The sequence below is a fragment of the Carassius auratus genome, chromosome 43 (genome assembly GCF_003368295.1).
Source record: "Carassius auratus strain Wakin chromosome 43, ASM336829v1, whole genome shotgun sequence".
Taxonomy (NCBI): Eukaryota; Metazoa; Chordata; class Actinopteri; order Cypriniformes; family Cyprinidae; genus Carassius; species Carassius auratus.
In genome coordinates this window covers 20,012,337-20,038,089 of record NC_039285.1, presented here as the reverse complement: position 1 = coordinate 20,038,089, position 25,753 = coordinate 20,012,337, and the positions used below count along the sequence as shown (strand labels likewise).

Below are 25,753 nucleotides of genomic sequence, written 5' to 3'. Positions count from 1 at the left end.
AAAAGCAAGAGGCTATAATATAATTGTGTGGGGGAGACAGTATTTAAGGACCAACATTATACAATCTCTCCACCACATAATCATCTTCTTCTTAAACCTACAGAAAGCTCTGAAATGTTTTCGCCTCACACAAGGCCTTCAAATATAGCTCTGCATAGCACTCTTGAGCTTTGCATTGTTCTTTTAAAAGAGTTGTAGTCCACTGTTTTGTACTGAACTGCTTGTCCCAGGTCTGCAGTATCCCTCTGCAGGTAGTTGTGGAGGCCTTCAGTCATGGAAAGAAGTTTCTGAAACATCAGCAGCATGTAGACAGTGTTAAACTTGAGTCTGGACCAGATGGCCTATTGTACATGGTGTTGAAATTTTGTCAAGACACTGAAGGTGTCAATTACAGCAATGACAGACCTCACGGACATAGGCATGGTCAACATGTTGTTGAAAATTGAAAATCTAAACACACAAAAACTGTGTGTGTGCAAGTAAAATCTAATAAACATTTACTAAATCTCTACAAAAAGTAACACTATACTGGCTAGATTCATGAGGGGTCAGTTGATACATTAAAAAAAATACCTTGAGAAACTTTTTCATAATTTATTATTAATTACTACACTACTAATTTCTCGCTAAAAATTCTATAAAAAAATATACAAAAATAAATAAAAATGGTTTGAATATAGCCAGGATTTAAACGTGCCTTGTTTCCTTCCCTTCTTCCATATGTTGCCTGCAGAGGCAGCATTTTTCAGCTTTCGGACGCAGCAGTGTTTGGAAATAACGTTACTTCCGCATGATCTGATTCCAGTGTCTGGCTGCAGCAACTCTCCGTTTTAACGGCTTGGGCTGGTGTTGAAACTGACTGTATGCATGCTGTACCCCTCTACCAAGGTGTGTATGATCTAATCGCACAGATTTTACTGAGACTTGTATCTGTGAGAGTGGCATTGAGTCTGTGTTCACAAAGTTCAACAGATTAAATTAATTTTAAATTCATGCATTCCCTCAAGTGATCTGTTATTTCCTCACAGTTCTTTCTAAAGTTCAAAGTCCATACTGAACAAATTACATACATACAGTTAAATTACAAATTAGTTGTCTGGATTTATTTCTTGTCAAGTTTGCATGTTGTCATATTGTTGATAAACACAACTACTAATCTGTAGAACTGAAATCAGTAACAAATTTATATATGAATAAAAGTGTGCACTTTATAAACGTATATGTGCCTAAGACATTGTTGCAAACAAACTGCACTTTGGCTTGCTGTTGGCTACTCACTTCATTTTGAATAACCACTTTTTTTGGTGATGTGATTATGCTAATAATTTGGTCAGAGTGTAACATGCCAAAATAAATATATCAGCGCTGAAGAAATCAGGAGCATATATATATATAACATGTAGTGGGCATTAAAAATAATCCCTCACCTTGTGGGTGTATACTTGAGATAATACAACTGAATGGAACTGAAAATGTTACTACATATTTTTATAATCCAAACTTTTTTCATTTAAAAAATCATAAAAAAAAAATCATTTTGAAAATATAAATTGGACTCTGTTTCTTAATTTCATTGACTATGCAGTACTGCACAGCGTAAGTCATCTATTTTTTTTTTGTCACTTACAGGCAAGATGACACCATTTTCTAAGAACAAGGTTTCTGCTTCGCTCTGGATAACGATTGTAATCTGTTTCGTTTCTCTCTGTGATGGTGGCAAAGTCTTGGTGGTACCTTTGGAGGGAAGTCACTGGGTGAACATGGAAGTCCTCGTCAAGGCGCTACATGGTCGAGGACACAACGTTGATGTAATACGCACCTACAACAGCTGGTTTGTAAAGGAGAACTCAACTTATTACAGCTCTATAACCATACCTAACACCAAAGGAATGGATGAAGAATTTGTAGGAGACATGCTTAACAAAGTAATCGACTATGAAAGAGGAAAGAGCAACTGGCTGAGTGCTGTATGGCTGTACTTGGATACGATTCATGTCATTTATAAATCAAATGAAATGATGTGTCAACTTTTAACAAACATATTTGAAAGTGAGGAAATTCTGAAGACACTGAAGGAAAAGCAATACGATCTGGTGCTCACTGATCCTGTATGGGGAGCAGGCATTCTCTTGGCTCATAAACTTAAGTTACCCATGGTATATAATGTGAGATGGAGTGCTACTGGAGAGGGACACTCTGACATTGCTCCCTCACCGCTGTCTTACATCCCTATCACAGGATCTAGAAACACAGACAAAATGAACTTTTTTCAAAGAGTAAAAAATGTGTATTTCTATTTTCTGATGCACATTCTTTACACCCATTTTAATATGCCACAGTACCAAGCACTTTGTGACAAATATTTCGATCCACCTGTAAGTTTTTATGAACTTCTCCAGGGGGCTGATATATGGCTTATGAGGGTTGATTTTGTTTTTGAGTTTCCACGTCCAACAATGCCAAATATCATCTACGTTGGCGGTTTCCACTGCAAACCAGCAAAGACCCTTCCACGTGACCTGGAAGTCTTCATGCAAAGTTCTGGAGAGCATGGAGTCGTTATCATGTCTTTAGGGTCATTTGTCAGTGTCTTACCAGATGATTTAACAGCTGAAATAGCGGCTGCTTTTGCTAGGCTTCCTCAAAAGGTGATTTGGAGATACACTGGAAAAAGACCATCTACTTTGGGCAACAACACATTGCTAGTTGACTGGTTGCCACAGAATGATCTTCTAGGGCATCCAAAGACTAAAGTTTTTATTGCACATGGTGGAACTAATGGTCTTCAAGAAGCTTTGTACCATGGCATTCCAGTGATTGGAATTCCTCTGTTTTTTGACCAGTACGACAATCTTGTTAGATTGCAAGTTAGGGGAGGAGCCAAGATAGTTACCTTAACAACTTTAGATAAATACACACTGCACACGGCCATACAAGAAGTAATCAGTGAGCCATCTTACAGACTGAGTATGCAGAGGCTCTCTCATCTGCACAGAGACACACCAGTTAAACCATTGGACAGCGCTCTCTTCTGGATTGAGTTTGTAATGAGACATAAAGGTGCCGCTCACCTTCGTTCAGAATCCTATAAACTGCCTTGGTACTCCTATTACTCAGTAGATGTTGCAGTTACATTGTTTGCTGTTGTTCTGATAATCACTCTCTCCATATTTTTAGCAGTTAGATATCTGTGTGTCAAGTGCTGCAGCAGAAAAAGGAAAACCGAGTGACATGTTTCCATATGAAGTGGTTTGACTGTTAAATGTGCAACAAAAAGATGATATTGAAAGTTCCCATTCTTCACATTCTATAGAATAATATTGAATTCCTCTGCTCTCAATGCATTTTTTTGTAAATGCTGTGACATCCCCCTGCCCTACGTCCTTGAATAATGATTTGATCTTTCTGACTTTATGGTGAAATCGTCTTTTTTTGACCACATAAGAGATAAGTGTCATGTAGATGGTGTGGTAGTATGGAGCCCTGGATATTTACTTAAAACAACTAAACTATTATCTCTGACACTAAGCTTTTTTTTCACTTGCTTAAACATTTTTTGTTTTCTTGGGTTCTTTTTATCTTATTTTATAACATCTGATCTCATATGTCAAATTACGCAGAGATGCTTTTTTATGCAGATATACTCTTTCTTTATGCTTTACCTCATGTGAACTCTCTTTATTCCTCTCTCTCAAGTTGGCATAGTGATTGCCGCCAGTTAAATTGCCACTGTGCCAAATTAATTTGTTTTATAATATATGCTGTATGATATAGTCATAGTGTGGAAAAGTAGTTTAAACCCCTCTTTATCAAATTGATATTACCAGCAAATTTACATGTGAGTAAAAGTGTGTACTTTATAGACATCTGTGCCATACTATAAATCATGTTCCAAATTAACTTTGGACTTTGACTGCATTTTAAAAGATAATGCATGATTATGGTGTAATGCTGAAGTTTGCTCAGTTTAAGATAAAGATATCGGCTCTGAACAAAGAAGCATAAGCCAGTCGGTATAACTGTAAGTAATTTAAAGTTCATGGATTAAAACTAAGATTTAAGAACTTTTACAGAAGGGTATTTATTCCAAGTAAATTTAAGTTTTCCATTATTTCAGGGATCATCTGTAATTTTCTTTGGTTCTCAACGATTCGTTTAAAAAAGATGTTTTTTCCTTTCTTTGATGCAGTTTAGTAGCCCCAGTGTGATGCTTGAGGATGGGAATGTTCTTTACATTTGATTTTATATTATGCTTAAAGGGTTAGTTCAACCACAAAATGAAAACTAGGTCATAAATTGCTCACCCTCAAGGCACCCTAGGTGTATATGAGTTTTTGATAGTGCTTGAACTAGACTGTCAGTGAAAATGTTCTCTGATATTGTAAATATTCTTAATATAAGTCATGAGCCTAGTTTGCACATCTATTCACATTAACTTTCAATGTTAAATTCAGATTAAATATAAACTCAATTAAACTCAAATTAAAAATATGTTATGACATGACACTCTTATCTGTTAAGTAAACAGACAGGTTTTTTATGCATAGTAGGTTACATTATTAGGTTACTTTGACCATCGCCCACTATAGGTCAGCATAATCTATAAAGGTGAGAAGAAAGATATTTCATGATAATTGTAATGTGGAGTCAGAGACGTTTCGGATCCATGTGCAGAACTTTATTAAGAGAATGGTCACACAGGCAGTAATCAGGAATGGCGTCAGGGATATCCAGAATCATAACCGAAACAAGCAGAGGTTGGGCAGGCAGCAGAGAATCAGAGCCGGTTTAAACAATCCAAGATCAGACATGGGAAGAACAAACACAGGGAAAATGCTCTGAAATGCTAGACGGGGCTAAACAAGACTTTGCAAAGTATGAGAGTGACTGTGCTGGTTATATGTGTGTGTGTGTGTGTGTAAATGAGGTGTAGGTGTGGCTAGGAAATTGGCTGATGAATGAGGTGCAGGTGTGGCAAGGTGATCTGTGATGCAGTGACTCATGGGGAATGTAGTTCGGGTGTGGTGCAACAGTATGAAAGGTACTAGTGTCCAAGTGATGATATGGTGACATCTGGTGGTTGATGGAAACAAAAATGTCAGAGTCCTGAGTGAAGTGCCCTTTATTGGAGTTTATGGGCACTCCGGCTAATAGTCGTGACTATAATTAAGTTAATGCATTTGGGAATGTTTCAAATAAAAAGACGACATGACACGTGTACTATTTTATGGCTGATGATGTGTTTTTATCAATAAGATAATAAAATGCAGATACATCAGTCTTTTTAAGTGGCGTAGCAAGTCAGCCCTGGGCCCATATGCAACACATAATTGCTCACTCAAACTTTTTGGGCACCAACTTGGTTAACTTAATTTAGGCCTTATTGTTGATGTTTCAGAAGTAAATAAAGTTATGTGTATAGTGACTATTCACAAGCTGTTTTATTTAGGCTAATGCTTGGAAATGTTGTTTAAAGTTTTCAAGTCTATTTATTATTACTAGCATGCAAGCCACCCAGTGATCTCAGATTTGTGTTTTGTTACTACAAAGTCTCAGCCTTCTGTCAATTCTATGATAAAATACAAACAATAAACGTCTTTTTACGCTCTTTAATTTGTAGTGAGATAATTCGCCTCAGTTCAAGCTGCATATGAATCAATGATATTTTCCTCTTTCATAATTGCAACATGAAATAAATATGAATATTTTTGAATGCAAGATTTGTTGCTGCAACGCCCTCGCTTTTTCTCTGCTGTCTGTAGAAATTGTTGTTAATTCTTAATTTGGGTAGGATAGAGACATGTCACAGGTTATGATATAATCCAAAAATCATGGCGACAATTTTTATTTATTTATTTATTTTTTAAGTCAGTTTAATTAATCAGTTGAAACCGGGACGTGCAGACAGTTCTTCAGGGACAGGAGCTCAAATATAAAATGAGGCAATGTAAAATAAAATTAAAATAATAATAATAAAAAATTATACATATAAATATATATATATATATATATATATATATATATATATATATATTAGGGGTGTAACGGTTCACAATATTCACGGTTCGGTTCGATACGATTCACTGGTGTCTCGGTACGGTTCGGTACGTTTTAGATACAGCAAAAAGAAAAAATTGGCAGATACATTTCCTTGATTTTTTTAAAATTAACAACGTATGTTTTTTGTTTTGTTTTTTTACATTGAACAATGATGGAGCTATTCTTTACCCATCTTCTATGGTGTTTTCTTAGCAGCATACCGTATAAAACAAAAACAGCTCCTTATAAAAAAAATAAATGAAAATGTTATATTGTTGTAGTAGTTATGAACAAATACAAAGATGTAACTTTTTATATGGAACTCTATAACTCTTTATATTGAGTGTGTTTTTACTCAATTGGTTCTCTATAGGGCTTATGTTTTTTGGAACAAAGCAGGAATTACTGTCTGGCTGAAATGGGCTCGTTAAGGAATATTGTAACGGGGCTCAATTACATTAAGCATGTTCTTAAAACCTGCGTTTTCCACTACAGAGAGTGCACTCGCTCACTCAGTATGCGCTGAAGGCTCGTTGCGAAATGGCTAAAGGGTCTTTCACACAGGACACGGTATGCGTGGCGCTGGACCCTGGGCTCAGCGTTGCCCTTCAGATACAACGCGATTTGCGCTGCACTATGCCAAGAGCAAAGTAGGTGGAGTTTTCAAAACTGCCCGTGCATACGTTGTATTTATAACAGTTCTTCTATCTAATAACGTGCAGGCCTGTTAATTGTATCGTACTGCTCAGGAAATTCCGACACAGTACAGTACTAGTCCATTTTGATTTCCATGCTTGTTTGGATGCCCCGATCGATTGGTAAAGTGCACCCAAACACCAGACCTGTTGGTTACTGGAGGATCTTCTATTTCTGGTCTGTTAAACGCATTGGCCATTTTGCAACGAGCCTTCAGCGCGTACTGAGTGAGCGAGCGCCTGACTGAGTAGCCTAACATAAACATATAAGTTGGTGTTTTTTTCTTCTTCAGGGTGTCAGGGGCGTTGTCTATTACGTTGTTTGGGTTATTGGGCTACCTTGTTGAACGCATATCATTATATTTCACAATTTTTTATTTATTTTCCAAATATAATTAATTAGTCCAACGAACCGTTCGGTACATAATGCGTACCGAACCGAAAGCCTCGTACCGAACGGTTCAATACGAATACGCGTATCGTTACACCCCTAATATATATATATATATATATATATATATATATATATATATATATATATGAAGTCAAAACCTTATAGGCTATATTGTTAGTCATCAAGCCTGCATTTACTTGATAAAAATGTACTTTAAAATAAATTTTATGTAATTTATTATCATTGCTGGAAACATATGATACTTTTTCAGGATCATTTGATGAATAACAACAGCATTTAATTAAAATATAAATTTTGTAACAATAGACACTACCATTCAAAACCTTGAGGTCAGTATTTGGTCCCACTTTATATTAGGTGTCCTTAATACCCGTGTTCTTTCATAGTAACTGTGTACATAGAATGTAACCACAGTGTAAGTACATACTGGTACATACTATAGTATCTACAGCTGTAATGTTTGTGTAACTACACATATGTAACAACCCACTGAATGGTATGTGTATGTGTAAGTACAAATGTTTAACAGGACATTGGTAACAACACTTTTTTGTATTGAAAGTACAAATGTGTAACAGGACTAACAGCACTTTTTGGTAATGGAAGTGTTACACTTTATATTAGATTTATCATGTAATAACTCTGATGTTTTGAATTAAGCAAGGATTTGTTAAATTGATAGAAACAGTGGTAGTAAAGATTTATATTGTTAGAAAACATCTCTATTTTTGACAATGCTGTTCTTTTGAACTTTTCCTATTTCTGTAAGGTGAAAGCCACGTAGTGCACTACACAGGGGACAGGGAACGATTAAGACTGTGTAAATATGCTTTCCATTCAGTAAAAAAAGAAGTCTGGTTTCGCAATGTGTCAAGCTAACCACCGCACTGCACACACTCTTCTCCGGTCCAGGGAGGGACACGATAGCACGGAGCGGATCACGTGCGCGCGAGCGGCGCGACGGCGCAGACCACAAAACGAATCGGACCAATTTGAATTCTACACGGAATTATATATTTGATAGCTATATGAATGTGATTGTGGCTGTCATACCCTGTCACATGCGTTTTTAAGGAGCTCAACGGCTCTGGCTCAGCCTTAAACTTCAACTTCATTGACGAAGTAAGTTCCTATCGTGGTTCTTTGTTTAATACGGAATGCTTCTGTAAGCTGTTGCAGCTATTTCCGGCATTGACCATAGACAGTAAAATAATTTTTTCCGGCATTGACCCAGTAGCTAATGCAGTATTCCGCGATAGGTATTAGTTTGTCACGTCTAACAGTTGTGCTAGAGCCGTTAGCATGTCTGCTTAAATTGCTAATATCTGCAATATAGTTACATATTTTAGATTTTTTTTCTCCATAATATTATATTTAGAAGTTTGTTTTCTGTTATTATAATAAGGTATAATGTAGTTTAAGTTAACTTTATATCCATTGCTTTTTTAAAGAATAAGCACACTGATGATAGTTGTTGGTATTGTTTTATATTTGTTTTACAGTTGATTTATGAATGTATGTAGACAAGTTATTTATTTCTATTCAGTTTATTTATTTCAAAAACACCTCTCATGTGTACAAGGTGGAATCTTGCACAAACTAAAAAAAGAAAATTTATCTGATAACTCCCTTGTCTGACTTTTTATTTCCATGCTGTTGCAGATATTAACTAGGTGACATAAATAAACTGGGCTACTATTTATTTGCTTTACTTTATCCTAGTACTCCACAGACAAAATTATTAATCTAAGTAACTAATATTGTCCATATTTATGTAATCCAATTTATTTTATAATTTACAGGCAAGATGACACCATTTTCTAAGAATATGGTTTCTGTCCCTCTCTGGATACAAGTCGTAATCCTTTTTGTTTCTCTCTGTGATGGTGGCAAAGTCTTGGTGGTACCTTTGGAGGGAAGTCACTGGATGAACATGGACATCATCATCAAGGCTTTACATGGTCAAGGACACAGCATTGATGTATTACGCACCTCTAATAGCTGGTTCATCAAGGACAATTCAACTTATTACAGCTCTATAACCATACCTAACACCAAAGGAATGGATGAAGAATTTGTAGATGACATGCTTTCCAAAGCAATCAACTATGAAAGAGGAAAGAGCAGCTGGCTGGGCTCAGGTTGGCTGTATTTGGATACACTTTATAACACTTATAAAATGCATGAAATTATATGTCAGTTTATAACAAACATATTTGAAAGTGAGGAAATTCTGAAGACACTGAAGGAAAAGCAATACGATCTGGTGCTCACTGATCCTGTATGGGGTACAGGCATTTTCCTGGCTCATAAACTTAAGTTACCAATGGTATATAATGTGAGATGGACCACTCCTGGAGAGGGACATTTTGAGATCGCTCCCTCACCGCTGTCTTACATTCCTATCACAAAATCTGGAAACACAGACAAAATGAACTTTTTTCAACGAGTACAAAATATTTTCTATTATTTGCTAATGTACATTCAATATGGCTATTTTAATTTGGCACAGTACCAAGCACTTTGTGACAAATATTTCGATCCACCTGTAAGTTTTTATGAACTTCTCCAGGGGGCTGATATATGGCTTATGAGGGTTGATTTTGTTTTTGAGTTTCCACGTCCAACAATGCCAAATATCATCTACGTTGGCGGTTTCCACTGCAAACCAGCAAAGACCCTTCCACATGACCTGGAAGTCTTCATGCAAAGTTCTGGAGAGCATGGAGTCATTATCATGTCTTTAGGATCATTTATCAGTGTCTTACCAGATGATTTAACAGCTGAAATAGCGGCTGCTTTTGCTAGGCTTCCTCAAAAGGTGATTTGGAGATACACTGGAAAAAGACCATCTACTTTGGGCAACAACACATTGCTAGTTGACTGGATGCCACAGAATGATCTTTTAGGGCATCCAAAGACTAAAGTTTTTATTGCACATGGTGGAACTAATGGTCTTCAAGAAGCTTTGTACCATGGCATTCCAGTGATTGGAATTCCTCTGTTTTTTGACCAGTACGACAATCTTGTTAGATTGCAAGACAGGGGAGGAGCCAAGATAGTTACCTTAACAACTTTAGATAAAAACACACTGCACACGGCCATACAAGAAGTAATCAGTGAGCCATCTTACAGACTGAGTATGCAGAGGCTCTCTCATCTGCACAGAGACACACCAGTTAAACCATTGGACAGCGCTCTCTTCTGGATTGAGTTTGTAATGAGACATAAAGGAGCTGCTCACCTTCGTTCAGAATCTTATAAACTGCCTTGGTACTCCTATTACTCAGTAGATGTTGCAGTTACATTGTTTGCTGTTGTTCTGATAATCACTCTCTCCATATTTTTAGCAGTTAGATATCTGTGTGTCAAGTGCTGCAGCAGAAAAAGGAAAACTGAGTGATATGTACAATCTGTATGCATATATGCACTTACAGTCAAACTGCTAAATGAATAAATGTAAATGTCTAAGCAGGTATGGTAATTCTATTGCAAAAAGAATCAGAAATCTTTGACAATTCAGAACACTGACTGTGCTTTCATATGTGCTATTTTTATGTAATGTTTTTTTTTTTAAATCTGAACTTGTCTTAAGTGATTATTTTTTACAAAAACAAAACAATACTTATTGATGAATATATTAATATTGCTCAAATGATAACATTCACTATACTGAAAATAAGGTGGTATGATGCAGTGGTGTTTCCTAATTAATATTTGAATAATAATAGCCATTTCACCTTTAACCCTGTAAATTTTAACCTCAGACATTTTGAATGTTAAAAATGAGACATGACATAATAAAAGAAACATGACGTGAAAATAAATGTATCAATTCAAATATATTGTGCAGTGACTAAATGCAATTTAATCAACATCTGTTTAATTATTATACTTGTACATGCAGTTGCCTTCTTTTATAATTTTGAGGGAGACACTTTTGTTTTAATTGGTCACTTTATAAACTAAGATGCAATATTGGGAGAAAAGTTTATGTTATCTGTAAATTGCGGCAAACTGCTGCTAAATTTAAACACTAACCTTACCTGTTAGTAACCAGTTTTAACTCACAATGATAAATGCATGCAATTTCAACAGCACCCTGGACAAGCAATTAGACTTAATAAAAATGTCATTATGGAGCATCGCGTTAGTTCAGTCAGGCCACGTAGGTCAAGCTTGCACCAGCTGACAGTCAGCTGTTGCTGACGTGGACCAATCCAGTCTTGACACCTATCACCTGCGGTCTATTTATATTCCCATTTTTAAGTGTCTCTTCCATTGCATCGCTGCTTGCAAATCAAACTGTTGCAGTTTGTTCCAGAACATCTGAAATCCACATCTAAGATAAGTGAATGCTCTTTTAATCCATTTAACTCCTTCCTCCAACCCCAACTCCACCAACTGAACCTGTAATCCGATCCAACTTTGTTCTTTCTTTACAGTCTCTTCATTGGAAGCAGTGTCTATCACATTTTGTTTACAACTCATGTAATTGTGAATTGTAATTTTTTTATGCTTATAATGGTTCTGTTCTGTACCCCAGGGGGGTTTGTCTTGCTGCTCTCCCCGCTCTGTCCAAGCATGGCTGCATGGACAGGCATGTGGAGTGTTGCCCAGAACATAACCATACCGCCAACACTAACTGTATGCAATTATAATTGTCATAAATAAATAATAAATAAATAAATATACTTGACGGAAGTGGTCCTGATTGAAATATTATAGTTTGAAGGAGTGGTTCTACCTTGAACCTAAATTTTACACTGGACATCAAGTGGTGACAGAAAACGGTTTCAAAATTGCTTATTAAAGTAAAACAACAACAATTAAATGTACAATTTTTCATGAAATGTATTCATTTATTTATTAATGTTTCCAAATAACATCTAAATTGTGATGCTATATAATAATTTTAAATACGTTGTTGGCACAAAATATGGAGCTGTGTTTATTTAATGGACATGTATACAGTGTTTTGGAGCATACATGTTTCTATCAATCACTAAGAAATAAAGAGTCAATAATCTTTAAACAATCTTTAGAAGTGCATATATTCTGTATCTATTTTAAATCATCTTTTCTGAAATCATAAAAAAGCATTGAGACACACAGAAAATGCTTCAGGGTTTTAACAGAAACCATTTTATTGGCTAGACTAGTCGCTTCCAAAAAAAAAGAAAAAGAAAAGCCATTTAAGGAAGTATGTGTTTTCTCTGTATTATACTGTATTACATGCAATAATTAGCTTTTTTGTTTTTCGGTGTGAACTTATTGACTAACACCACATTAAACTTTTCCTTCAGCACAGCCTCTATTTCACAATCAGGGATTTCTTTCATGTCCACCATGTCAGAGTCCTCCTCTGGGTTGTATATGATCTCGCTGTAAGTCCAGCCAATCAGAGCTCTGAAGCCGTTGGGGGTCTGAAGGGAGCAAATGGACTTCAGCACAAACCGAGAATCAGGACTGGTCTGCAAGCAATCCAGGGTCTCCACAAAATGCTCTTTATTACGGGGTGTTAATGGGAAGCAATACATTTTCTTCACCAGGCGCTTGTCAATGAGGCTAGAATTAGCATTAGCCTTATCTTTGACCACTTGCTTTCTTGAAGTCTTCTCCAGAACCCACGTCATTCCCTCATTTAGCAGGCGGAACACGCCTGGAGGCTGCGGCTGATCTTTACCCGAGATCATCTCTAAGGGATACCAGAGTTGGCATGACACTCCGTAGCTCACATCGGTAATGTAAGGCTTCCCATCGATCTCCACCATATTGATCAGATGAGAGTCCACAGGGTAGAAATCATTTTGGAATTTATTAAACACCTTGGAGCCTAGTGTGGTGTATTTGTAACCCATCTCCTTTAGGACCCATGAGAACAAGAGGTTGTTTTCACAACACCAGCCTCCCCGATTGCTCTTGACTAATTTATCATAGATGATGTTCAGGTCCGTTGTGTTTTTCTCCCCGCAGTGGATGCTGAGGTTCTCAAATGGAATGGTCATAACATGCAGCTTATGGACGGTGCGTAAAGTGTCCAGGTCAGGTTTGTCATATGGACCAGTAAACCCGATCCTGTTGAAGTACCCTCTTAGATCCATTAGATTCCTTCAAGAAACAATGCAAACACAGTTTTTAAGCTAAAATATTAATTTCTGAGCCCATCTTAAAAAAAAATACTATTCAAACCAAAGTGACAAATCTTAGTGTAACACCATTTGTTGGTGAATTTTGTTGAAAGTATAAATACTGTGTCTCTATATATATTGCTCTGTTTGATCCTAAAACAGGGTCAGGGTTGGTTTGGGGCATGACCAGTTGTAGAGATAGGAGTGTGTTGGTTATTTGTGTATCCTGCCACTTGTGTCTCTATTAGCAATGTCTTTGAGAATGGGCCTGTCTCAGTGCCCATGCTTGTGCTCTTTGCAAATTGACCACTTCTCTACTACCATGGAGTATTTTCTGTCTAGGGCCCAAGTGTTCCAAGTGAGCAAGAAGACTGCAAGTGTGTGGAACCTTTGATTATATGATGGATCATACAACATAGATTTGTAAAAATTTCAAGGGCCTTTTTAAGACCTGGGATAGTTTTGTACACTTATTTTGTGCATCTCAAGTGGCCAATACCACATGTGTGGGTATTGGGACAGGCTCACTTGTGTAATGTTATTCTATTATCTATATCAACTTGAATACATTTTGGATGCATCCGCTTAATTAGCAACAAATTATGTAAATGTGATGTTTTAATAATAATGCATTTTGTATTTGTTCATGTAGATTGCATGTCTACTAAGTATAGTGAGAATTATCAGCTCTTGACAGCTCTTAACCGGTTCTTTCTCTGGCTGCAGCACTCTACTCTCAAATGCATTCAAGACGGGGTGTTTGTCATCTCAAACAAGCTTATTGTGTTCTGTGTTCTGTCTGGTGAAGGTGGATTCTCGGCTTCAACAGAATTTACCCTTTTCTAGTGTTAACTCCGTTTTAAAAAAATCTGCTGTGTATAGCAGAAAACTAAAGCTGTTTTTCTTTTTTTCTTTTAACATTTTTACTTCTACATATAAGATATATTGTTATGTTTTTTACAGTTCAAGACAAAAATAGAAGTAAAATACTGATATAATGTTTCACAATATATAGATGAAGAAAATGTTGTTTTCTGTACCTAAACAAGAGCATTTCTGTGGTCACTAAAATTACATAACATGTTCCAATATTTGAATTGCATGTACGTTTTACAAGCAGTTACTTAAAATACGAAATAAAATTGTCATAAATAGGAGGGAAGAATAAAGTTGTGAAAGGTATAAAAAGTTTAAGCACCTATTTAAATAGTGGTAATGCATCAACAGATATCTGAGAAATAAATAACTTTCTAAATACACATTATTTTCATTTAAAAAAGCTCTTACCCTTAGATGAGCCAGTGAGTGAATTTGCTAGTGAGAACAAGTGTCACAAAGACTCTAGTGAATGTCTTCAGAGAGAGGGACTGGATGTTGAATAACAGAGAGTTAACCCTTGAACCACAATGCAATGTCACAGGTTTAAATAAATGAATTATTAAAGTCAGGAGCTGAGAAAAAAAAAAAACTACTAAATATGTCTACTCTGCATAATTACTGATGCGTTTCAAGTTATATAACTATGCCATTTTGTGTTGCATACAGTGGAACAAGTGGGGTTTAAGAACTTTGTATAATGGTAAACCAGTGGACTTTAATGACAACTATTATGTGTACTGATATACTGCTATTACTGCTATATACTCAGTAGACATTGAATGAAATTGAAATGACAGACTAGCTTATAGTGATTGTAACAATGTTCGTGGAAGAAGAGGCAGGAACCGGCGGACAATAAAGAAAAAACAGCGTGGCAGCCCCTTGCGGACGACTGCCGCACACAAACAAAAACCAAACAAAACTATAAATCCAGGCCTGGTCCTCTCTCATCCTCCACTTGATCTATCAAACTGTGTGCCAAACTCAGAATTACTGGTGTTCTTTAAAATAATAGTTCACCCAAAACTGATTTGCTAAAATTTTTATTCACTCTCAGGCCATCCATCCAAGATGTAGATGAGTTTGTCCACCTACATAATCAGATTTGGTGAAATACGCATGAAACTGTAATGATGATTTTTGATTGTAAACAGTGTATAACATTTATCTTCATCTGTGCATATTTATCTCCTGATAACCTAGGCAGCTTTTTCACAGGAAAGAGCAATATTGTATATGTAGATAAGTAGATAGGACTTGCACCAATGGTTTGAAATTAAAAGTGTATTGATGATAAAAATGTTTATTAACACAAATGAGCTTTTCACTTCATTAGACTTCAATTGATGGACTGGAGTCATGTGGATTACTTGTCCAATGAAGGAACAAAATTATCTTTCACTTCAAAATCGTGTTCCAGGTATCAACTGTCCCACCGATGTGTTCCAGGGGCAGTGGTTGTGAAGGGTGTTCGTTTCAATCAGCAGACGGAAAAAACAGCCCATGGCAGCAGTATAAAAGTAGCCCAATTCCACAGGAAAACCCATGGACTTCAAAACACTATAATTAGCTTGTTAGTGCTAGTAGGTTGCAGCTGGTATGAGGAAAAAGGGGCATTTCCGTTCTAGAGAGCATTTGATTGGACAAAACATTTTTATATGACCTTGGGTGCAAGATGAGTAATCTAGGATACATATCACCTTTAGGAGTGCATTACCATATACATATTCACAAAGCACAAACACTTTAAAACAGTATTTTTATTGTAAATGTTATTGTAATGAAATCAGCATACAACGATTAATGTGATGCAGCATGTTAAAAGCATAAATGACAGCGCTCAATTGCTACAAGTTGCATAGATGTTTAATATAATAGTGACGCGAAAACCTTATCCAAGCTAAAGATTTCTCAATGTTATACATTCATTTGTTTTAGATGGTACTTCCAGCATAGCTGGGAACAATGATGTTGGCCCATTTATAGATGACAGGAATGAAAAGCAGAGCAGAGCCGAGCAGTGATACTAAGAGAAACAACCACAGGAAAACCCGGTCCAGAACCTGGGCCACAAACTTCCAGTCCTGAACAACCTAAAAGAAGGCATTACATAAGAATTTATTAGAACTCAAGTCTTATTAAGTCTGAAAGTCTAAAGTGAGATACTTACCTCTCTGACTTCATTCTCCTTCACAACATGAAGCGTGATGTAGCTTATAGAGTCTAAGGCTGCCTTCAGACTATGTTCTGCATTGAGCAGAGGAGTGGTATCCTGCTCCGAACTCTTCCCATAGACCAGCCCTTCTCTTCCACCCCTTGCAGCGGTGGTTGCATAGCGGTCCACATGGCTGCGCATGCAAAGCAGTTTTGGTAGGTGGTGCAGAAAGATACGGCGGACCCAGGGAGCCATGTTGTGATGAGTAGATGAGGAGCGATGATGGATGTTAATGGCAAAGACAGTGATGACAATGGAAAGCGTCACGAAGATCATAGTGAAGACCAGATATTCTCCAATGAGAGGAATCACCTGGGACAGAAAACATAAGAGCAGAGTAAAAAACATTAAGTCATTTGAAAATGAGAATGAAAGCATGAAAATAATCCTCAGTGGAAATAATTTCAACATGTGTTTAATTTTTTTTTTTTTTCAAACCGTAATAATATAAGAATTGATGTATGTTATTTTAATACATTAAAGGGATAGTGATTTTTTTTTTTTTACAAATACTGTCACCTTGCCGTTACAAAACTATAGGTCTATAAAAATTTTTTAAAAAACAATAAAAAAACAAACTTTTTTTTAATGAAAGCTTAGACGTTTCTGTATCGCCACTGAAAGTCCAGGTAACCAGAACTTAGAAGATCGCAAAAAAAGAAAGCTATAAAGTTGTTTCATTAAATTATCTTATTTTGTGTTTTGAAGATTAACCAAAGTTTAATGGGTTTGGAACAACATCAGAGTAAATTATTATTTATTTTGGTGAGTAATTATCATTTTTAGATAATATGGCAAATTTGCCAGCCCCAAAACATTTTTTTTTTTTTTTTTATAATTTATTTTCCTCTCAAATTTCTCTGCTCCACTTTACACTCCCAGTGGCATCCTTGTTTTTTTGTTTTTTTTTTCAGAGTAACTGAAACTATGGATTATCAAATAGATATAGATATACTATATCATGTACTGTATATCATTCACTGTTGCATGTGTTGCATATACTGTATGGTTTAATCTAAAACTTTTTGACATCTAGAAATGAATGACAGACTCTTCCACCACAACTCCAGAATGACATAAGAGCCCCTAAAGCAAATACAGAAAAGCACTTCAATGCCTAAATGAATGAACTTACTGCATGGTGCTGAAACTTTATCACACAAAAAACAAATAGCTGAACAATATTGCAATTTTATTGCTGACAATAATGTAAAATTAAACAAAAAAGTGTGGCACACTGACTTACAGTACTAATCGCAATGTAATAAAACATAATATAGCTTTAAATTCTTAAAAAGAGTACTACCTTTGAGGAGGAAGGGATGATCTCCTCTATCACCAGAAGGAAGACAGTAAGAGAGACTAGGACAGACGTGCAGAGGGAGATTTTCTCCCCTCCATTAGATGGGAGATAAAACACCAGCACGGTCAGGAAAGATAGCCCAATACAGGGGATGATGAGGAAGAGTGTGTAGAAAAGAGGAAGACGTCTGATAATAAAGGAGTAAGTGATGGATGGATAGAAAAAGGTCCCATCACTCCTCAAACCCCGGCTACCCGTGGCCGTCACAATCTCCCATTCACCATTGTCAAAATAGTCACGTTTGTCCACATGTACATCCTCAAGGAGAATGTCCACCTTAAGAAAAGGAACATTATGTAGTTGTTGCATAAATTTTCATATAAACACAAAAAAAAAAAACTATTGCTTCAGATGACTTAGAATATACAGTATGAGTCATTTTAGTTACTTTTCTTGTGCTTGATTAAAGTGGTCACTATGAACTGATGATACATTTTTATTAAAGGTAAAATTTTGGTTAATTTTTAGGTATATATTTTCCTTTCTAGATGTAAACATTGTTTTTTCATGCCTTTAATAACAGTTACAAACTTTACAGCATACCTGGGAACCATCGTAGGTCCAGGAGCCAAATTTCATGGAGCAGTTCTGAAGGTCAAAGGGGAAGAACGTCACATCAATGGTGCAGGCAGATTTATAGTTGGCAGGAGGGGTCCAGGAGATAGTGCCGTCATATCTCACAACTGCTTTTGTCACTGTGGCCTCGAAATGACCATCTGCACTACAGGTGAGAATCACTCATCAAGCTGAGATACAGACTGTTAAGGCTTCAAATTGCATATTTTTCAAGATTTTAATAGTACCTTTGATTAAAAAAAGGGATTTGACAATCATAGTTACTCACAAGTTATGCATGGGAATTCTGTATGAAATAAGTAAGTCATGTGATGCAGTATATGTACACATAATGCCACTCTTAATATCCATAAAAATATATTAGAAGCATCCTTGTTATTAATTGTTCTGACAGAAATGTTAAACGTCATGTTCAGTCCTTTCTTACTCATTAGGTTGCCACTGAGTGGCACTACATACTTGTCATAGAGCACAATGTCAGGAAGCCAGATGGAGTCTGAGGGAACTCTGATGGAGGTGATGCCCAGATAATGATCCGGATTCCATCGGAGCTTCATGTCTGTCCACTCCTGACAGCAGAGAGACATGGATTTATGGGCATAGCTGATCCTCACGCAATTAAAAAAGTAAAGAAAGCAATACATGTTGGTTGTGTACCAATGACCAATGACTACCAGAACAGAACATGAATAAAGGTATTAAAAAAATATATATTTCATATTAATCAGATAAAGCTTTTAATGGATTAGTCCTGTTTACCTGCTTCATCCAAACATTGGTCGTCATCAGTTGGTTCTTCTCATTCTGAAAAAAAATAAATAATAATAATTATCCAATATTATAGCCAATATTATGTATAATGTTATTCTATTAACATTCATGTTCTGTTAAAATTGATTTTATATGTTCTTAATGTTTGGTGTCCCAAATACATCAATATTACTGATGATTTATCCCATTATTTCTAACCTTACCCTAACCTCTCTGACCCCAAATAGAACACAATGGTTAACAATAAATGTGAAATTCCCAGTCTACTGATGATAGAGATTTTCCTAGTGTTTATTACTTAATTGTGATGTTTACTGTAAGACAAGATTTTGCCTGGATAAGGAGAATGCCATTTCAGCATCCCTAGTTCTCACCACATCCACGAGCTGGGAGATAGCCAAGCCAAATTTCACCTGCACCGTTCCATTTAGTTCCTCCACTGGTCTCACCCATTTCTGGTAGTTGCTGAAGAGATGCTTAAACAGCTTGTCTTCTGCCTTGGCATAAGAAGACAGTACAGGAGGCCCTTAAATAAAACAACAACTTCACATTAATCTCTTAAATTCAATCACGATGGACTGGGACATTAAACAACAGTAATTTCAACCAAGAGCCAAAGACATAAGAACCACACAGGTTTATAGAAGGTGTGATGATTTCATTGACACTTTTCCAATGATCATGTTGATCTCACATTGAACAACTCACCCAAGACATAATAATAATAATAATAATAATAATAATATAGTAATAATAATTCATTACATTAATATAATGCTTTTCTAAACACTTAAAGCGCTTTGGCCAGGATGAAACATATTCAAAATATATTCTGGGACTTTTAATGACCACAGAGAGTCAGGACTTTGGTTTAATGTCTCTGGCTTTAACATATAGGTTTCATATGGCATTTATGTTTTACCTGATAGAGTTTGGGCTGCTTGCCGCTGTTGCCTTTGACTTGCTTAGTTATAGTTTAAAATACACTTAGGGCCAGATTTAATAACAGTTTGCATCAATTCAAACCCTCTTCTGGCACTAATGGCTGACTGTATTGCACATGCATTTGTAGGAAGTTCCTTTTCAGATGCAAAATGTATGGGAAAATATTTAAATAAACCATGCAACATTATTTACTAAGACAAATGGTATGGTACTGGTATTTATGCTATTATTTAATGCCCAAAAAGCATGTTTTTAAATATTTTGCACTTGACATGCCAACGATAGTGTGATGCAGAGTCAGAGACGTTCAGATCCATTTGCAGTATATTTATTTAGAGAATGGTCAGGCAGTAATCAGATAGCGATGTCAAGTATGTCAAACGATATCAAAAATCAGAAACAATACTAGGCAGAGGTCGGAGCAGGCGGCAGAGAATCAACCCCCTCTAGGTAACACTGATTTATTTGGTTCACAGAGTCCAAAACTGTACAACTCCTGAAAACAAAACTTCATAAAGTGATCACTTTATATGACAACTCACAGAACTGATGAACATACTCCTCAATAGATAGGCCTCCTTGACGAAGATGTAATAGCTGGTCTACTGGGTCCATTGTTGAGCTGGACGCTGACATAGAAGTGGGAACAGATATCTCTGTAACAAGAGTATACCGGGCTGCTGAATCCCTGTCAGGCAAAGTCTTTTGTGATGCAGAGTCACAGACGTTAGGATCCATTTGCAGTATATTTATTTAGAGAATGGCCGGAAGTAATCAGATAACAGCATCAAGTATGTCAAAGGATATCCAAAATCAGAAACAATACCAGGCAGAGGTCAAACCAGACGGCAGAGATTCACAGGCGGTATAAGTGAAAGTGAAAAAAGAGAAAGTTGTGACATTTGCCAAGTATGGTAACCCACACTTGACTTCATACTGCACTTCAGCCATGGGTATTGAGGGGGGAAGAGAGCTCTGTTCATTCACCCCCTCCCACCTACAACTCCTGCCAACACAGAGACTCAAACCGGCAACCTTCTGGTAACTAGGCAGGCTCTCTAACCATTAGGCCACAGCTGCACAATGGGCACAAAACAATCCAAGATAAGACACGGTAGGAACAAACACAAGGAAACCACTGAGAAGAGTGAGACTAGACTAAACAAGACTTCGCAATAACTGAGAGTCCAAACATAGTATATATAGGGGACTGGTAATGGGGAACACCTGGCGTTGATTGGCCTTAGGCACGGGATTATGGGAAATGTTCAGTTCAGACCCCAAATGCAATAGTCCTTCATGGGAACTCCAGCTGACGGTAGTTCATTTCTGCTGCTCTTGGTAAATTTCATTGGTACTGTGGAAATGAGTTGGCTGCATCTGTGTTCTTTAATTTGTCAGTTTGTCAGAAATTGTCAGAAATTTACACTCCCATCAGAGCTTTTATGGATATAGAGTCTCATTCAAATTTGCCTTGTTGTCTGGTAAATCTGGCACATAATATATAAGATTATCGATTTGATTGCACTGACAGTATTAGTGGATAACAAAACTTGAACTGAGTTTGATAAATCTGCTTCTGAATCTAATTTGTTTAATGATTATTGAATTTTGCAGCATCAACACTGTTATTGAACTGAACTGAATCAACAATGAACTGACTTGACCTCAGTAACAACACTATTGCATTCTATAGAGCTTCTTATAGCTGAATTTCAATTGTTTCATAATTGATTAACTTCACACAGTTATTTAATGGAACTGTCATGAACCATTGGCTATTTAGAACTGTTTTACAGCAGAAATTGAATTTATCTGACAGTTTGAAGAAGTTTGCATTATGGCTTCTGTTAATTTCTTGTTTATTACTCTAAAGATGTCTTTAAACAATCTGTATTGTATAAAGTGCTATATATTTATACTGATAACTAGATTTTATTTTGCCATTGACAAAATTCAAAACAACATAATTAATTCTTACTGGAATGATGGAATATCACTGAATATCAGAGTTTGAGCCTTTCAAAGCTGCCATAAAAAAATTACTTCTGTTTGTAATGTGCAGCATAAACTCGATCAACTCTAATAAAGCTCGTTTGGATCTCCATCAGCTGTTGCTATCATGCTAACATCATGTGTGATCACATTTTCCTCTCTGAGTCTCTACAGTCACTAAGGGAAACACAACATGATTAGCTGAACACATGTTCATTTCTGTGGGGGCAGGCAGAGTTATGAATGGAGATTTATGAATCTCTGAGTTTTAAATTGGATTAAAAGTCATCTGGGTAGTGTTACCATCACTGGTGGGAGGGATTTTCTTTAATTTGAAATGTCATACACTATAGCTCTGTTCCCAAACCCAGTTCGCTGTCTGCTACCTACATATGCTTTTGCATTTAATGAAGAGGCGACTGATTTAGAATGCTTTATATATGCAGTTAAATCTATAATTGATAGAAGCACAACTGATTTCAAAAGAGACTGATGTAAGAACATTGCTAAAAAAAATTATATTCTATATGCATGCACACTGCAGACCTACATTTCTTTATTGATTTATTTTTTCAAATATTTTGTAAAAATATGTGAATTGAATAAATATGTGTGTATATACTGTATGCATTTTTACAACTCAAGCAAACCTGTTTTGTCTCTAAACCGCATCTAAAAATATTCTACTGTATAATTCCATTTTTTGGACATCTGAAGCTGGATGTAATATTAGACAAAATAAGTCACCTAGCCTCACTGAGACTGATGATTTGACCCAGAAGCCATAAAAAAAAAAATGTAATTTTTCTAATTTCTGTCTAAATTCACATTGTTAGCCACTGGTACTTCAATTATCCTATAAGTATTGAATGACCCAAATAGCATATATTGATTGCATTCTGTGACTATTTTTCAGCACCGTGTTTAGATATTGATTGGATTTTGCAATTTTATCTACGTCCCAAAGCTCTGTCTCTTTGCTAATAAATCTTGATGTTTTTTTGACTGGTCATTTCATAGACAACCATAATCAGTACAGTTCTAACATACACCTTTAGGTGCTACTTGGACACATCATCAGTGATGAACCCGGGGTCAACAGGTGTTTCAGGTCTATAATCAACAGACACCCTCTCCTGGGCAACCCTGCAATGGTTGATCAGTCCCCGGCCTGTGTTCAAGTGGCATGCTACTCCATTGATCTCCCCTCTGGATCCACAGCCATCGTGAGGCTTTTTCAGCAGCCTCAGAGATGTTCTTTATGTCTCGCCTGCACAGTTGTCCTTCATCTCCAAGGATTTTGAGTGTTCGGAGCAAAGATTGTCCAGCGAAGCTCCGGCATCTGACCACCACTGGCACACTCCATGCCTTCGAGCCGTCACTCCTGCAGTCTCCCACCAGCTCCGTGTACTTGGCTCTCTTGCGCTCATTTGCCTCCTCCAGTCCGTCATCCCAGGGTACTGTTAGCTCCACAATAACCAACTGCTTAGTCGACGATATTTTTACCATGTCTGGGTGGAGTGAGGTGACCGTGATGTGATTCAGGAACTTGTGCTGCTTTCCCAGGTCCACTTCAAGATGCAGGTCTCTTGCATTTGCGAGGAGCCCCACTGTGGAACGTGGCTGCTGATATGCCTTCTCCCCAGCTCTGACAAATGAGATGGTTTGCTTGGAAGGATGCTGACACTTACTGCTTTGGATTGCTGTAGTAATTGTATATGCCAAAGCCCTGAGGACTTGGTCATGTCGCCAGCGATACCGCCCATTCCCCAATGCCTTTGGACAGCAGCTCAGGATATGCTCCAGTGTGCCACTTCTCTGGCACAGCTGGCATGCTGGTGAGTCTACAAAGCCCCAGTGGTGCAGGTTGGATGGGCTAGGTAGAAGAACGTACACCGAACCGATGAGGAACTTGATGCGCAGTGGTTCAGAGCTCCACAATTCTGCCCAGGTAATCTTGCACTCCTCTGCATTTTCCCACCTAGTCCAGGCGCCTTGCTGTTGCATACTGACCATCTTGGTCAGGCGGTCTTCCTTGAGATGATCAATCAATGCTCTGCATTTAACTCATCCAAAATGCACTCACACAGCAGTGAACACAGACACCGTGAACATACACCCAGAGCAGTGGGCAGCATTTATGCTGCAATACCAGGGAGCAGTTGGGGTTTGGAGCCTTGCTTAAGGGCACTTCAGTCATGGTATTGCCAGCCCAAGACTCGAAACGACAACCCTAGGGTTAGGAGTAGGGGTGTCACGATTTCAATTTTAAATCGAAATCGATCGAAATTAAGTCACAGTCTCAAACTTCGAATTAAAAAATGGAATCGTCGATGCTGCCACTCCCCCATGTTGTGTCTGGTTACTTGCCAAGCGGAAAAAAACACGTGTTGAAGTGCTGCGAGTCAACCTCCTCTAACAGCCACTCAAAAGATAGCATGGCAACTGCAGATGCAGGAGACCCATCGACAGAACTCAAATCCCCTCCTCTTTCACTGAAATCGCTGGTGTGTAAGTATTTTGGATTTCCAGTGAGTTATGTTGACAACGTTTACGTTGTCGACAAAAAAAAAACAACAGTTTGCAAGCTGTGCTATTTGCGTGTACCATATTTTCTCACTGGCAGCACGACTAACATGGCAGGGCATCTCCGCATGCACCACAAAAACATAGATTTATCTGTTAAACCAACAACTACACAAACTACTCTTCCGTCTTCATTTGGAATTAAACTTCCAAGCAACTCAACTCGTGTAAATGCAATTACGCGTGCGGTAGGAGTATTCATAGCCGGACATGCAACCTTATTCGGTGGTGGAAAACACCGGTTTTAGGCATTTAATTAGCGTGCTAGAGCCACACTACGAAATCCCAAGTAGAACGCATCTCACAGCTACGGTGATTCCCTCCATGTACAATAATGTAAAAGAGAAAGTTATTGAAGGTCTGAGCAGCGCACATTTAGTTGCCTTGACTACAGATTGCTGGACATCCAGAGCAACACAGAGCTTCATGACTGTCTCAATGTAAAAATCGAGAATCGAATCGAACCGTGACCTTAGAATCGAAAATGCAATCGAATCGAGGATTTGGAGAATCGTGACACCCCTAGTTAGGAGTAAGACTCTCTAACCACTAGACCACGACTTCCCACATTATTGACTTCCCACATTATTATCTCGTTCCCACAAGTTATTATGTCATGGCCATGACAAAACTGAGTGAGCCGGCCATGTCAGCTTCCAGGCATCCGGATCCGACATTTGGGTTAGTGAAACTGATATTCTTTTGAAACTGGGTCCCTGAGTGGATAAATCTGAAAACACCACCCTTGCATTTTCATGTGGACAGCGAATCTGTATATTTTCTGAAATGATCATCAGCCCATGTCTTGCCCCTTGTCAGACACCACTATGTCACATAACAGCAACAAAAACATGAACAAACACTGAACAATTGTCTTTTTATCAACTAACATTAACACAGATTAATAAATGTATTGTTTCATGCTCATTTGTATATAAAGTCCAAGCCTTCTTCTCCATTTTTTGTGTATCTGTGTGGCAGAATTATAACGCCACATACTGGTCTGGCATGTATACTACATCACTTTGTGTTGGTTTCGTGTGGACGTAGATATATGGTGCATGGGAGAGGACATGGTCAGTTCATTTAGTTTTGACCACAACATAACTCGTGGGAATGTGATAATATGTCGTGGCCATGAGA

At 37.3% G+C, this 25,753-nt stretch overlaps 3 protein-coding genes and 1 pseudogene across 6 annotated transcripts in view; 2 read left to right on the top strand and 2 right to left on the bottom strand.

The window, feature by feature from the left end:
• The first annotated feature begins 722 nt into the window (after nt 1-722).
• LOC113061860 (UDP-glucuronosyltransferase 2A1-like) lies at nt 723-3,409 on the top strand. Its single transcript, XM_026231333.1, has 2 exons — nt 723-888; nt 1,630-3,409. The coding sequence occupies exons 1-2, from the start codon at nt 864-866 to the stop codon at nt 3,228-3,230; spliced, it is 1,626 nt and encodes a 541-aa protein (XP_026087118.1). The 5' UTR covers nt 723-863; the 3' UTR covers nt 3,231-3,409.
• A 535-nt stretch (nt 3,410-3,944) lies between these two features.
• LOC113061861 (UDP-glucuronosyltransferase 2C1 pseudogene) lies at nt 3,945-10,972 on the top strand (annotated as a pseudogene).
• A 1,094-nt stretch (nt 10,973-12,066) lies between these two features.
• On the bottom strand, nt 12,067-14,648 carry LOC113061297 (arylamine N-acetyltransferase, pineal gland isozyme NAT-3). Its single transcript, XM_026230326.1, has 2 exons — nt 14,568-14,648; nt 12,067-13,260 (listed from the first exon to the last, which is right to left on the bottom strand). The coding sequence occupies exon 2, from the start codon at nt 13,251-13,253 to the stop codon at nt 12,381-12,383; it is 873 nt and encodes a 290-aa protein (XP_026086111.1). The 5' UTR covers nt 13,254-13,260; nt 14,568-14,648; the 3' UTR covers nt 12,067-12,380.
• Nucleotides 14,649-15,925: 1,277 nt separating this feature from the next.
• LOC113061859 (neuronal acetylcholine receptor subunit alpha-5-like) overlaps nt 15,926-25,753 on the bottom strand; it is a 45,701-nt gene continuing 35,873 nt past the window's right edge. For 2 of the 4 annotated variants that reach the window (XM_026231328.1, XM_026231329.1), the window contains 7 exons: nt 19,459-19,610; nt 19,073-19,117; nt 18,773-18,882; nt 18,281-18,458; nt 17,681-18,013; nt 16,330-16,686; nt 15,926-16,252 (listed from right to left, as the gene is read on the bottom strand). In XM_026231328.1, the coding sequence (XP_026087113.1) occupies nt 16,094-16,252; nt 16,330-16,686; nt 17,681-18,013; nt 18,281-18,458; nt 18,773-18,882; nt 19,073-19,117; nt 19,459-19,610 (1,334 nt within the window). In that variant the 3' untranslated portion in view covers nt 15,926-16,093. The remainder of the gene's footprint in view (nt 16,253-16,329; nt 16,687-17,680; nt 18,014-18,280; nt 18,459-18,772; nt 18,883-19,072; nt 19,118-19,458; nt 19,611-25,753) is intronic. The other 2 variants (XM_026231330.1, XM_026231331.1) reach the window with 2 other exon arrangements.

Coding starts and splice junctions, on each gene's coding strand:
- LOC113061297 (XM_026230326.1), bottom strand. CDS start 13,253: ATGGATCTAAGAGGGTACTTCAACAGGATCGGGTTTACTGGTCCATAT.
- LOC113061860 (XM_026231333.1), top strand. CDS start 864: ATGCATGCTGTACCCCTCTACCAAG. Junction 889..1,629: donor TGCTGTACCCCTCTACCAAG/GTGTGTATGATC, acceptor TGTCACTTACAG/GCAAGATGACACCATTTTCT.